The following is a 13,068-nucleotide window of genomic DNA, read 5'->3' on the forward strand; positions in this document are numbered from 1 at the left end:
CGAATGTCTTTATCATCATGAGTCAAAACTTCTTAATAGATAATCAAGAAAAGGTAGAAAATCAAAAAAAAATGAAGGAAGACCTATATATAGATTGATGATGATGATTCAATTATTAAGAAGGTTGAACCAAACTGAGATATTTATTTATTCTTGTTATCTTAGCTCTTCCAAGTAAACGTACAAAGCACCTAGTTAAATAAGACCAGGAACTCGTCGTCTCGTGTATATGGTCATAAAGGGTAGATTAGCTACACTCACGCCAAAGTAGATTATATACACTTCGATCATCTATCATCTATCATCTATCATGCTGACATATCTCTTGTTAAAGACATGTTGTCGGAGTTCATTTTCAGCCTAATTTTATTCATAGAATAGCCAAGCAAATGGGCTTAGCCAAATGAGAACTAAACCTACCAATGTTTAGTATTTTCTTAAGTCTTATGTAAAATATCTAGGGTAATCTAAAATGTTGTGTGAATACCAATGTTTGGAGTTTTTTGGCTTGGTTCTACAATGTCTGTATTAAAATGTTTAGATTTGTTCATTCACAGAGCGAAACGTGACTCCTTAAGGGAACATGAAACAGAACGTCTCGAAGGGTGGTGGTCTAACCATTTCTAGGCGCGTTACGCGATCCACGACCACACTTGATCTAAACTCACTGACGCTTCCTGTTGAGATTGTAACAGAGATACTCTCGAGGTTGCCATTGAAGTCTATAACGAGATGTCGTTGCTGCGTATGCAAGCTCTGGTCCTCCCTGCTTCGCGGTCAAGATTTCACGGACTCCTTCTTCACCAAATCGAGTGCTCACCCTCAGCTTCTGTTCGTGTTCGAAGATACCGACAGAGAGATACACTTCTTCTCGTCGCCTCAGCCTGAAAATCCGGAAGAGAACTCGTATGTTGTAGCCTCGAATAATCTCGCACGTTTCCCACGTCCCTTTGAACTGTTTGGTTGTACCAATGGCTTTTTTCCGCTATGGAGCTGTGAGGGTCTTGATCGGGAAGAAAATGAAATATTTTGTCACGGTGATATGCAACCCCAGCACTGGACAGTCCTTGACCTTACCAATTTTGAACTCTTTGAGATTCAGGTTTCTACAAAAAAAAGCTATCTTGGATATGAGCCCATTGCGAAAGAGTTTAAGGTTTTGTTGATGGAAAGCCCCGCCCGAAAGTGGTATCTCTGTGGAGCACCGAGTTCTTACATTAGGAACCAAGAAACTGTCACGGAGGAGGTTGGTCGAGTGTTGCGTACCACATTATTCTTACATTAGGAACCAAGAAACTGTCCGGTTTAGTTCTCTCATTACATTTACAGTTTTTTTTTGTGGGGTTTTGCAAGTCAGAGATATTTACTTGTGAAGCAAGTATTAAGGAATAATCAAAAGCTAGATTGATCTTTATCAAGTTTGTTTATGTTTCTTGGTTTCTTCTTATTGGTTTTAGGGCTTATTTTTTGTTGATTGATCCCTTTTGTTTTACTGTTACTATTGCAATGACCGCACTCATTGCGCTAAACCTATCCAACAACTCTTTCACCGGCCACATACCTATGTCTTTTGCCAATGTTACAGAACTAGAGTCACTAGACCTATCTCAAAACAAACTCTCAGGGGAAATTCCTCAAGAACTCAGTGCCCTCTCGTTTTTGGGGTACATGAATGTCTCTTACAACCAACTCAAAGGTGTGATACCGAAAGGGACGCAGATTAGTGGGCAGCCTGAATCCTCCTTTGAAGGTAATGCAGGGCTTTGTGGTCTTCCTCTCCAGGAAAGTTGCTTTGGGACTAGTGCGCCACCAAAGCAAGTAGATGATGAAGAGGATGCAGAGGTGTTGAACTGGAGAGGAGTAGTAATAGGGTATTGGCCTGGATTGTTGTTTGGATTGGCAATAGGATATGTTATTGCTTTATACAAGCCGGAGTGGCTAATTGTGGCATAAACCGTTAGGGTTGTTTTGTTCTTGCGTACCATATATTATGTAACACACTAATAAATATTCAGGATTCTTTTAATATCTGGTATCTGTATTACAGGGTTTGACCAGATTATTCACAAACCCCAGGAAATATAAACCGGTTTAAAAAAACGAAAATGTAAAAAAACAATCACACATAACTCAAATTATCAGCAGAGCCCAAGCGCGGCAAACGCTTTGACCCACCTTTCTTTTTCGACCCGTCATTATCCGACCCGCCTCCACACACGAAAGTACATTCCGCGCCACAAATATTACTAAAACACGAGAAAAGACCGTTTCCTCCTTCCGTGTGACGGCGGTTATGCTTCTTCGTCTTCTTCACCGTCGTCGGAGTCTTCCGTCTCGAGCTCTTCCCTCCGCCTGCATTCGCCGATACAGGAACAATCGCGCTACTCACATTGCTGCTCTGGTGACTCGATCCGAGATCGTAAAGCGGCGGAAGCTCCGTCCGCCACCGCTCGAGTTTCGATCGGAGACCTTCGATGTTGCTATCGTCGTCGAGGCTCCACTCGCTCAGGATCGAACTCTCGGTGTCGTTGGCTTGCGATCTCTCCTTCGCCATCTTATTCGCTACTTCCGAAGGCGACGGACCTAACTCAGATTCGGTTAAAATCAGTCTCCCTGCCAAGTTAGATCTCATCGGCGTACCGAACCGTAGAGGCGATTTCATCGGCGTTCCCAAGTAGGTAGATCGTAACGGAGTCGATCCGATGACGTTAGATCGTAACGGAGTAGATCCGACGATGTTAGATCTCACCGGAGTGGATCGCATAGGACTAGAAGATGCAACAACCATGTTAGATCTCATCGGAGTCAACCTAACGCCCGTTGATCGCATCGGACTAGATGCGACGATGTTAGATCTGATCGGAGTAGATGCCACGATGTTCGATCTCAGCGGCGTCCCGTGCCTCGACAAGTACGGCGAAGCGCGGTTGCTGCGATCGTAGTCTCTCGGCGGCCTTGGTTTCTCGATCACCGGCGTCGATCTTCGTGATGTCTTGCGTGAGTGATGATCGTATCTTTCGTTTCTCGATGGCATCACATTTTGCGATTGATCCACAAACTCGTTTGATGATTGATCCACAAACTCATCCTCAAACGAATCATATCTCTGCCCTGGGATATGAGGCGTTTTGTAAGGCGCTTCGTAGTCGACGGAATCATCCTCCGTCGTTGTATGGTGTCCTGACGTTGTTGTTGTAGGTACAGTTTCATCTTCGCTGCTTGCTAATGCGCTCACAGGTTTCATATTAGCCACACGGCTACGCTCTGCTCTGCTCAGAAGATCGGAGACAACCATGGAGCTGGTGTCACTCATCGTACGACGGAGCACCGATGGTGGAGGCGGTGGCTTCGAGACTACGGATTGGTTCTGTTTTGAACTTGGAGATTGCGGGTTCTTGGAGCTGTTGTTGAGATGTAAATGCTGCAGATGCGGATCATCTTCACCAAGCAAGTCTCTGTAACCAACCGCAGACGAGTCCATATTCGTGTAAAGCGGCATACTTCGCATAGAACCGTCGAGGATTCCCACACCGATGTTGAGGATCCCCTGAGGACGGCCAGATGGTCGGCGAACTTGAAGTGCTACGAAGCGCATTCCGGGAGGGGGTGTGTGGCGGTATTCGTCGTTGGTTCGGTATCCAGGCCGACGGTTTGGTGGGATTAAGTTGCTAATTAGGACACGGATTGTACCGACGTGGACATCACGAAACCAATGCAAAGCGTAGATTTCGACCACGACGGCTGAAGTGTCAGCGTAGAGGAAATCCTCGCTGACTCTGAAGACGAACTTGTCGTTCCATGTTGGGTTGGCTCCACCGGTGTAGTCAACGCGGGTGGTGAGTTTACGCTCGGAGTGAACCCAAGCCACCGCGTACGTCTTCATTTTACGGGAGACCGGAGCTAGATCCTGAGCGGAGATTAGGTTGAGCTCTAGTAATTGGAAAGATGCAAACATCGACATCGTTTGTGGGACAGCAATCAATGTTTTTGTTGTTTCAAATCAGTCACGTTCGACGAAATGTGGTCAAACTTTTAGGAGAAATGGAAGGGCTATTGAATTGGAATATCAAACTCTTGATCAACCCCATAAGAAGTGGACGATTCTCAATTGGATAGATCATTAGATTGTTATCGTTTGGTGGCTAACCTCCGAATGCTATGGATAAGTTATTGGCCATTGCTTATTTTTCTAGATGTTTTTTTTATTAACCTTTGAAGCAGAGAGATGAGAGAGGAGAGGAGTCAATCGTAGGTTCCATTTTTTTGATTGTGCTGTATAGAAATTATGAGAGAGAAATCATATTTGATATATAGAAGCTTGCTATATTAGGAGGAGAGATGGGTTATACTCTTTGAAAGATGGATGCCAGAGGCTAATGTCTTCTTGCAAAGAGTTTTAAATAGTACTTTCCTCGTACGTACCCAGGTGATCTAGAAAAAAAGGTCTGTGTGGCCATTAGGTCGCAGAGGAATTGACATGTGTCTGGGGATATTTAGGGCTACTCTTAGCAAAATATAACCTTGACATACAAAAAAGATATAACGTCTTAATTTCATTTAGATCCGATCCTTAGCAGCAAATGAACAATTTGGTACATGTTTCGAAGGTACAAAGAGGGAGATAGAGATTAGAAGAACCTATAAGATGAAAAGAGTAAGAAAACTCAAGTGTGATCGTTTGCGTTCAGAGAAGTAACGAAGATCACTATGCCAACTAACAAATCCTCCTTATAGCTGTGAAAACTGTAGGATACAACAGAAGAGAGAGAAGAAACCGGAGATGAACATTCGAAAATTTGCCGAGCTTTCTAACGAATTCTTCAAGAGTCTTGTGCAGAGTCATCATCGGCATTGGCTGTTTGGTCACCAGGAAGACCAAATATCCGTAGGTTACGGTCCATGGAACCAACTGCAACGTATTGTGCATCTGGACCAAACTTCACACATGTAGCTTTACCTGCAAGCTCAAAGGTTTTCGAATTAGGAACATAATGTTGACCCCTAGAAAGAGTTAATGAAAGGGGATCTTACCAGTGCCGGAGAGATCAGGGAGTGTCTTAATAAGGTTCCATTCAGCTTTCACACTCGCCGTCTGGTATAGCCTGCAGCAGTAACAAGCATATTGTTAAAATTTATAAACCCAAGTGCGGGTTACTGAACTGCACAAGTCTCTTTTGAATATTTCTTCAGCCGAGCTCGGCCTCTTTGACCAATTAAATTTCAAATCCGCACTCACCTGATATCTGATGCAGCAACACCAAGATAAGATCCGCTAGGGTCAAACTCCACTGCAAAAAAAAAGAAGTGTTTTCATGATCTTATACGAGGAGATTAATCTATCAACAAAAAGACTAGAATGGGATACAGTAGTTGCATACCAGAGTTTGCATCTGCGGATAGGAATGACTTGAAGTTCCTTAACTTGCGCAGGTCCCACAACCTAACACCATCCTCGGCAGCAGTCTGTACATTGCAGAACCAAAAAAAAACGCATTCTTGTACACATGAATCGTAGTTGCACTTTCACTTCTCGGAGTTTGTTCAAAGTACTCACCGCGAGGAAATAACCATTCTCAGAGAAAGATATAGAGGTAACTTCACCGGTGTGTCCATCAAACTTCGCCACATTTGCCTATTATCCAACACAAAAGTTCAAAAAAAAAAATGAAGTCTTGTGCACACATAAATATTGATTTTTGAAAGAGGTAATCGAATCCCGAAGGCCAGAGTTTTTTACCTGACTTTTAACATCCCAAATCTTAACAACAGATTGAGAAGTACCGGTTCCGAGAATGAGACCATCAGGATGAAAAGCAGCAGCCGTGTAATCCACCCTCTCAGAATCATCCGACACCTGAGTAAAACACAAGAAATGTGAAAATGGCTCTTATTATGAAAGGAGCTTGTACTGTAACCATAAATTGGCGTTTAGGAAGAAACTTATATGACAATGCTTAATGAAGAAAATATATTCCAAACCGAATATATAGAATAGTTTCTATAATATAGTATATACGCAAAGCTAGAAAAGATGAGGGACCTTTGCAAGGCATAAGCCAGAGGAAAGATCGTAGAAGCACCATGTACTGTCAAGAGATGCCGACACAAAGTATTTATTTGTGGCATGCACAGTTACAGCTCGCACCTGAAAACGCATCATCGGTAGTATGTCAAACTAAAAGTATATGAATATCATGAATAAAATGTAACAGATCCTTACCTCTGCAGAATGATCATTCAATGTATGCGCACAAGCATAATTCCTATCCCCAGAATCCCGCCAGATACGGACTGTCTGCAGGTAAGTAACTAATTTAGTAATATAAAGATTACCTATTTAACAAATTGAGATGCTATATCGCAAAGACTTTTGGTGTGAATGATCAAAACGACTATAGATTTAGATTTCGTGGCTAGGCTACTTCGTATCTTTTCAGTAAGAAAATGCATCTCCAGCTACTACTTTACAGAACAAAGGCAAACGCAGGATAACAAAACTCCCACAGAAACAAAGACCAAGCACTATTCATACAACTTTGCAAGTATGGATTTCAAATCTGTACATGTATTGAGTAGTTACCTTGTCAGCAGAAGCAGTTAAAACAAGATCACTGTCACCTACAAATTTTACACTTGTAACCTACAAAAGGGACAACGCATATCAAGCACGGAGCCACAGATCAAAGTAAAACAGAATCCAAGGCAAAAAAAAATTAACTACCTTTTTCGAGTGACCAGTAAGTGTTGACAAGATTTGCCCTGAAGGGCGATCAAAGAGAACAGCAGTTGTATCCAGTCCTCCGGTAGCAATGACATCCTATTTTCCAATTTAAAAAGGATAATGGATATCAAAAGAAATGCGAAGGACCCCAAGTTATAATACAAACTATCGCACACGGCCTATTCGCATATAAGAGGACAATTGAAAATTATGCCAAAAAGACTGAACACTGAACCATAAAGTGAACACTGCCCAACCAAGGACTCAAAGGATGTATTCAAATAATTCATGACCACAAGTGTTTCTGTCAGCTATCACATGCTGTACAATGACTTCCACAAACAGATAAGAATAAAGTGATGAGAAACCTTAGAATGTAGGATGTCCATTGAACAAATGCCCGGTTTGTTGGTCTTGTGAAGTGGGTGGCTTGATAGCTGAGTGAACCTCTCCAAAGAATCTATTGAAGCCAATGTTTCAGGAATCTGTAGAAAAAAAAATGCTTAAATTAGCAGAAACCAACAGAAGACACAAAACTCTGAAGTACATCTGTGAATAGAGTGAAACAGGAGAATAAAACATGCAAAGAGAGGCAGGAAATAGAAACATTTCCTTTAAATTTTCAAACGCATACTAGGATCTAAATAGATATATTGAGTAACATTAATCATAAGCCTCCACTTTCACACTTGATGGGGACATATATCCTTGTACCTGTCGCTTTTTGCGCTTCTGGGAAAGAGCAGCATTGCAATCTGTCAGTTCCGTGATAATTTCAGCTGAAATGCCAGGACACAACTTCTTCGCATCAGGAACCAATTCTTCATCACCGGCAGCTATTAAACAACAAAAGAGTATAGTAACATGTTACAAGATAGAAAACTAATTAGCCAACAACGTATTTTAGGTAAGGCTGGACAATAATACCTCGTTTACCGTTACTAAGAGCAGCATTAGATGTTACGGCTTCTGGGGCTGCGGGTATATGTCTTTCAACGTCTGCAAGCAATTGGCGAGCTTCGTCTCTTTCTTTTTTAAGCCTAGCAATCACGCGGCAAGCAGAGTCATGCTGCAAACAGAAGAAAAAAAATATCACATAAATTGTTCAAACACACTTAACAAACGATGAGACGTTAAAGATAATAAAACAATGGTACATAATAAAAAATAATAATAATCACGCACAGCTGAAATTACCTGATACAAGGCATGACTAAGCTCTTGCCTTGCAGTATGCAGTTGTTGCTCCAGTGCAAAATTTGATAGCATCAAACCGTCCCATTCCTAAAAGTGCAGAGAAACAAACTAACTTTTGTAACAATTTTCCCTTGATTAGCAGTCAGAAAACAGTGTGACAGCTGTTCAGTCAAACAAAACTTGTATGGCACTAAGAACCAATCCTGAACTATTCCAAGGCAATCAACCAAACTCTACATGACCAATAACAGGAACAAAGGAAACAAAAAAACTTACATTTTGGAACGTTCCAAGCAATCCAGGGATGCTAGCTGTATGCACTGGCTTCGGTTTAATAACCTGCATAATGGCCAGAGAAACTAAAACATCTTAAAAACGAATTTCTTCCAACAGTTCTCCACATCAAATACACCAAAAAGATATATAACACTACCTTCCCGGTTTTGATGGGAACAACGTCATCAAGTGTAAGAGGTTCTCCAGTAACCGGACACTTCCCATAATCCTAAAAGGTCACAAAAGAACTTCAACTTGAGATAATATTAATATTGACAAAAGCCAAGATCTTGTCAAGAAGAATTCAAGTAACAGAGTGAGGTGCATTGAAAAATCTAAGAGCTATCCAAAGTAAAAATCTTCAAGCAAAAGTAACTGAACAGGGTCTGAATCTCAAAAGGGGAAAAAAAAAAAGCTTTAAGCTTTACCGATATATGCCTCTCGATTAACCGCCTCTCGAAGAGCAAACCTGACTTGGTCGAAACCACTGGCTCTTCGGGAACTTCTCCGGAAACTGTACGGAACAAAGACGAACACCAATCAACCAAAAGAAAAACCCTAAATCGGCATTACTGAAAAGAAAAAGATTTACTTGCGCAGTTCATCGTAGAGAGAGAACGCGATTGATACGAAGCAGCACGAGGTTTTGGGATGAATTTGGAGCGGCGGAGAGCTATGGTTAGGAGGAGATTCTCCGGACCGGCGCTACGAAGCAGAATCGAGGAATCTCTCAATCCGCGGGGAGAGGAAGTGGATTAACACACTCTCACTGGAAAACTAGGGGTTTGATATTTTAGATGGGCCTTTGACGGTTACTTTGTTTTGTGTGGGCTTCATCTTACGTACTTGGGCTTTCGAGGTTTCTAACGATTCTGATACAATCCCATCCAGATAGAATACTGAAACAACCGCGTATTAATACTCATATTTATACTTTTCCGACTTATTACTATCTCAACTCTTGGTTGATTGCAAGCCTAACTCAGAAAAAAAGATTACTAGTACTTTTAGTTGATTTGCTTAGCTAGGCCTAGGAGTATCAATCGTTAGGGCATCTCTATCCCTACTCTATAATTTACTCCATTTTCTACTCTATTTATTCTACAAATGAAGTAAATTATAGAGTGGGGATGGAGATGTTCTTATGGTTTTAGTCCAATCCAACTGGTTGCTATTTAAACTCGGCATGGCACAGCTCGCAAAAATTCTGGATTCATATGCCAGAGTCCTATCCAGCCCTAAAAGAGCTATATGGGTTTTTCGACTTTGTAAAATGATAAACTATATTTAAAATCAAAATTAATTTAATTCCAGATTTAAATAATCATCCATATTTATGTTTATAAAATCCAAAACTAAAATAAATGTCTTGCATAATAAAACCAAATAAACAGTAATAGTGAATAAAAACAAAAACAAATGCCTTCAATTTCAAATTGATTGATAAGTTTTGTTTTGTTCAGTTTGTTTTCCTACATTCAGAATAGCTTTTTTTTTCTTCTCCTTTTCTATAGGTTTGCAGGTTACACTTCCATTTACAGTGATATACAAACTTTTCTTGATAAGGAAGAAATGCATTACCAACCCACTACGATGTACAAGTGCGGTCGGTTGATCACTATCCTGAGCCGTAGTGATAGCCCTAGTGATGACTGATGACCGTTAAAGTATGATTCTCACAACCAAAAATTGTGTCTATTCTCTTTTTCTTTTGACAATAAAATTGTGTCTATTCTCTTAACTATCATTTATGATTCATAAGGAGATTATCATATTCTTGTGAATGGATTAAAATAATAGTCTTGGTTTTGGACATATGATTCATGTTAATATGTTTCTTATGATAAAAAAAGAAAAGAAAAATGATGATAACTATTTATATTGTAATATGCATGTTTTTAGTCTACTTTAGAGCACCTCCAACAATAAGAACTCCATTGAGTTTCTAAAACAAAAATTATTAATATTTTAGTAAATTATAATTAGACAATTAAAATTTATTTGTAAAATAAAATTACAATCAAATTATAGGTTACAAGTGTTATGTGGAGATATATTGGATTTTTAAAATATCTTGATCTAAAAACTTTTTCCATTCCTCTCCTAACATTTCTTTCTCAAAATGTTTACAATCCCTCCTAGAACCATGGTTGAAAGTGCTCTTAGAAGATTTCTATGGTTTTGATTGATAACTTTGAGTAAATACATAATCACTGAGACAAATAATTAAACAATAGAATAACTAAAAGTAGGCAAAACATCTTAAAATTATTGTAAATTTTCTATACGCGTGGACAAATTTTACAAGTAACAGAATTTATACATATAACAGTATATATATTTTTAAATATATTACGAATATAATAAATATCAATAGTATAACAGTATATATTATTCAATATATTATAAATATAATAAATATCAATAATAAAACTATTTATTAAAAGAAATAAAATAAATAAAAATTACATATTATGAAAAATATTATTATTATTTTAGATTATTTTGATATGTTTATAATAGTAGGTAGAATAATATAAATAAAATTAAAATATAAATTTCTTTATTACATAACTACATATAATTTTAAAAAAAATATTTTAATATGTTAAATATTATTATTATTATTATTATTATTATTATATAACTATAACAATATAAATTTTCTACAAAAAATTACATAATAAGATTTTCTACTTAATGAGTTTTTGTTTTATATTTTATATACGCAAAAACTCAAATTTACTTCTTTCCATTTTATTTTTTACTCCCGTAATTTTTTAATTGGTGAAGTATTTACGTTTTTAAACGTCATTTCACCATTTTGCATATCTTATCATTCATGGCCTGTGAATATGATGAGCAATCTCGAACATATTTATTAAGTACATGAGAGCAATGATAAAATAAGAGAAATATGAAAATCATAGACTTGTAATACGTTGATAAATCTTTCAAATTCTTAAAATAGTGAATCGACAGTACCCTTATAAGATAAAGCCAATATAATATAAGAACTTTAGATATTTGGGATCTATAGACATAACTAAATAATCAGACAGTTGTGGCCTTGTGGGAAAAGATCACTAATAAGAACTATTTAACTATGATATATATTTGATATAGTATATATTAGACAGTGGTACACATAATAGCGTATGGGCTTTTATATGATTTGCAACTATGCATTCACGTTGAAAAGGCGACCTCCATGAATTGAACAAAAGTAGAGCAATAATACAAAGAGATACCCAAGCAAAATAAAAAAGTAACTTTTAAGTTTTTTATAAAACATTATATTATTTTAATTATAGTAATCAAGAGGGATGAGGGTACCATCTGAAGCACGATGGTGTGCCCTTTCTATTTGCATAAAAGTTATATTCGTAGGATCCAAAGATGAAAGCGAAACTATCATACAAATATAAACACCCACAAAATATACAAATATTATTTATAAAAAAAGAAAATATGTTACATGTTGAAACCGTGATGAACCGGAATTACTAAACCTATTTTTCGATTTCCATGTCATAACCAAGTTGCAGTCTATGATTGATCATCGGTTACCTATTTAAATAATGCGAACGTACTACCTTTGAGATGAGATAACTAACGTTTAGTGAATTATACGTATTTAGAGCATGTCCAATGAGGAATTTCCCCCTTAAAATTTGTAAAATACATATATATGTGTGTGTGTGTTTTTGAGATCTCTAAGAGTAAAACTCCCTACTGGGGATGCTCTTGCAGCATGATTGATCATTGATTACCTATTTAGTCAATGGTTAAACATATTCATTTGGGAAGAAGAATTTGAATAAAACGCAATGAATTTTTATATTCACAAAGATATGATTAAAGTCATATATACATATATTTGTTCTCTTTATTACTAGTTTCTCTTATTTCTACGTGTTGGTTTGATATTATGAAAGTGGTGGTCGCTTTCTATTTGGATAATGCGTGTGCATATATTGAACTTTAGATCATGATGGTCATATATATGTCCAAAGTATCAATTCATCAAATCAGCTTTGATCTTAAGCAGTTCCATTTATAATTGTTCACTTCGTATTTTGTTATTGAAATATAATAGAATTATTGCAGTTCTCTTAATCCCAAATCCTTACCTTTTAAATAATATAAATATTTCGATTCCTAGGTACATGTTTAGTGTACTTTACGCTCTAGACATATATAAACACAACATACATGATAATATTAGTTTGTGGAGATGACTTAGAGTAAATTACTAATGTTTTAAGAGATGTTGAGGGAGAAAATAACTATATTCTCATGGCAGTGATTTTCAAATGCATGGTAGACTTTTGTGACCAAAAGAAGATAGTGACAGGCGATATTGGTGTCTCATAATCAGAACAAATAACAAAAATGAGATTTCATCTATATATGTATATATTGGCCTATTTTTCTTCTAATAATGTATACTAAGTGAACTGCAAAATATAAATAGTTTAGGATAGTATACGTGATCCTGAAACAGCTTTAAAGCATGGCAAAGTAACATTCTATTTTAATCGACAGCATAGTTCAATTGTGTGAATACATGTTAAAGATGCGAAGACTAAATGAGATATCATCACATCCTAGTAATTATGGTTTTGAATGCTAACACAATTTGTACTTTAGTTGCTTTGTTCGTACCGATGATTAGGTTGACAATGTAGCCTTTAAATATTCATCTTAGATAGCATACTTTATTTTGGTTATGGCTAGCTACTAGAATATTAGAATAATAAAAGTGTAGGAAAGTGAAATGACGAAGGATGAGGGAGTGACTTATATCTTAAAGGTAGTAAGCATTGACCCATATAAGCTCAAAATGTCACAGTCGCAGATGAAATCATTTT

At 37.5% G+C, this 13,068-nt stretch overlaps 2 protein-coding genes across 2 annotated transcripts; both read right to left on the minus strand.

Annotated features, from left to right (window-relative positions):
- Positions 1–2,077: 2,077 nt before the first annotated feature.
- Positions 2,078–3,961, minus strand: LOC108855286 (uncharacterized). The gene has a single exon (XM_018629062.2). The coding sequence runs from the start codon at positions 3,959–3,961 to the stop codon at positions 2,120–2,122; it is 1,842 nt and encodes a 613-aa protein (XP_018484564.1). The 3' UTR covers positions 2,078–2,119.
- Positions 3,962–4,536: 575 nt separating this feature from the next.
- LOC108855287 (pre-mRNA-processing factor 19 homolog 2) lies at positions 4,537–8,956 on the minus strand. The gene is made up of 18 exons (XM_018629063.2): positions 8,787–8,956; positions 8,623–8,708; positions 8,352–8,423; positions 8,195–8,257; positions 7,919–8,005; positions 7,649–7,790; positions 7,436–7,557; positions 7,090–7,206; positions 6,722–6,817; positions 6,581–6,640; positions 6,221–6,295; positions 6,041–6,145; positions 5,738–5,854; positions 5,555–5,632; positions 5,379–5,463; positions 5,237–5,288; positions 5,032–5,102; positions 4,537–4,957 (listed from the first exon to the last, which is right to left on the minus strand). Exons 1-18 carry the CDS (start codon positions 8,797–8,799, stop codon positions 4,821–4,823), a joined length of 1,578 nt encoding a protein of 525 aa, XP_018484565.1. The 5' UTR covers positions 8,800–8,956; the 3' UTR covers positions 4,537–4,820.
- Between the last annotated feature and the right edge of the window lie 4,112 nt (positions 8,957–13,068).

The sequence above is a fragment of the Raphanus sativus genome, chromosome 4 (genome assembly GCF_000801105.2).
Source record: "Raphanus sativus cultivar WK10039 chromosome 4, ASM80110v3, whole genome shotgun sequence".
Lineage (NCBI taxonomy): Eukaryota > Viridiplantae > Streptophyta > Magnoliopsida > Brassicales > Brassicaceae > Raphanus > Raphanus sativus.

Excerpts from the sequence above, each read along its gene's own strand:
- LOC108855286 (XM_018629062.2), bottom strand. The coding sequence starts at position 3,961 with ATGTCGATGTTTGCATCTTTCCAATTACTAGAGCTCAACCTAATCTCC.
- LOC108855287 (XM_018629063.2), bottom strand. Across the intron at positions 6,641-6,721 it reads TTACTGGTCACTCGAAAAAG|GTTACAAGTGTAAAATTTGT; the intron begins GTAGTTAATTTT and ends TCCCTTTTGTAG. Across the intron at positions 5,289-5,378 it reads ATCCGCAGATGCAAACTCTG|TGGAGTTTGACCCTAGCGGA; the intron begins GTATGCAACTAC and ends TTTTTTTTGCAG.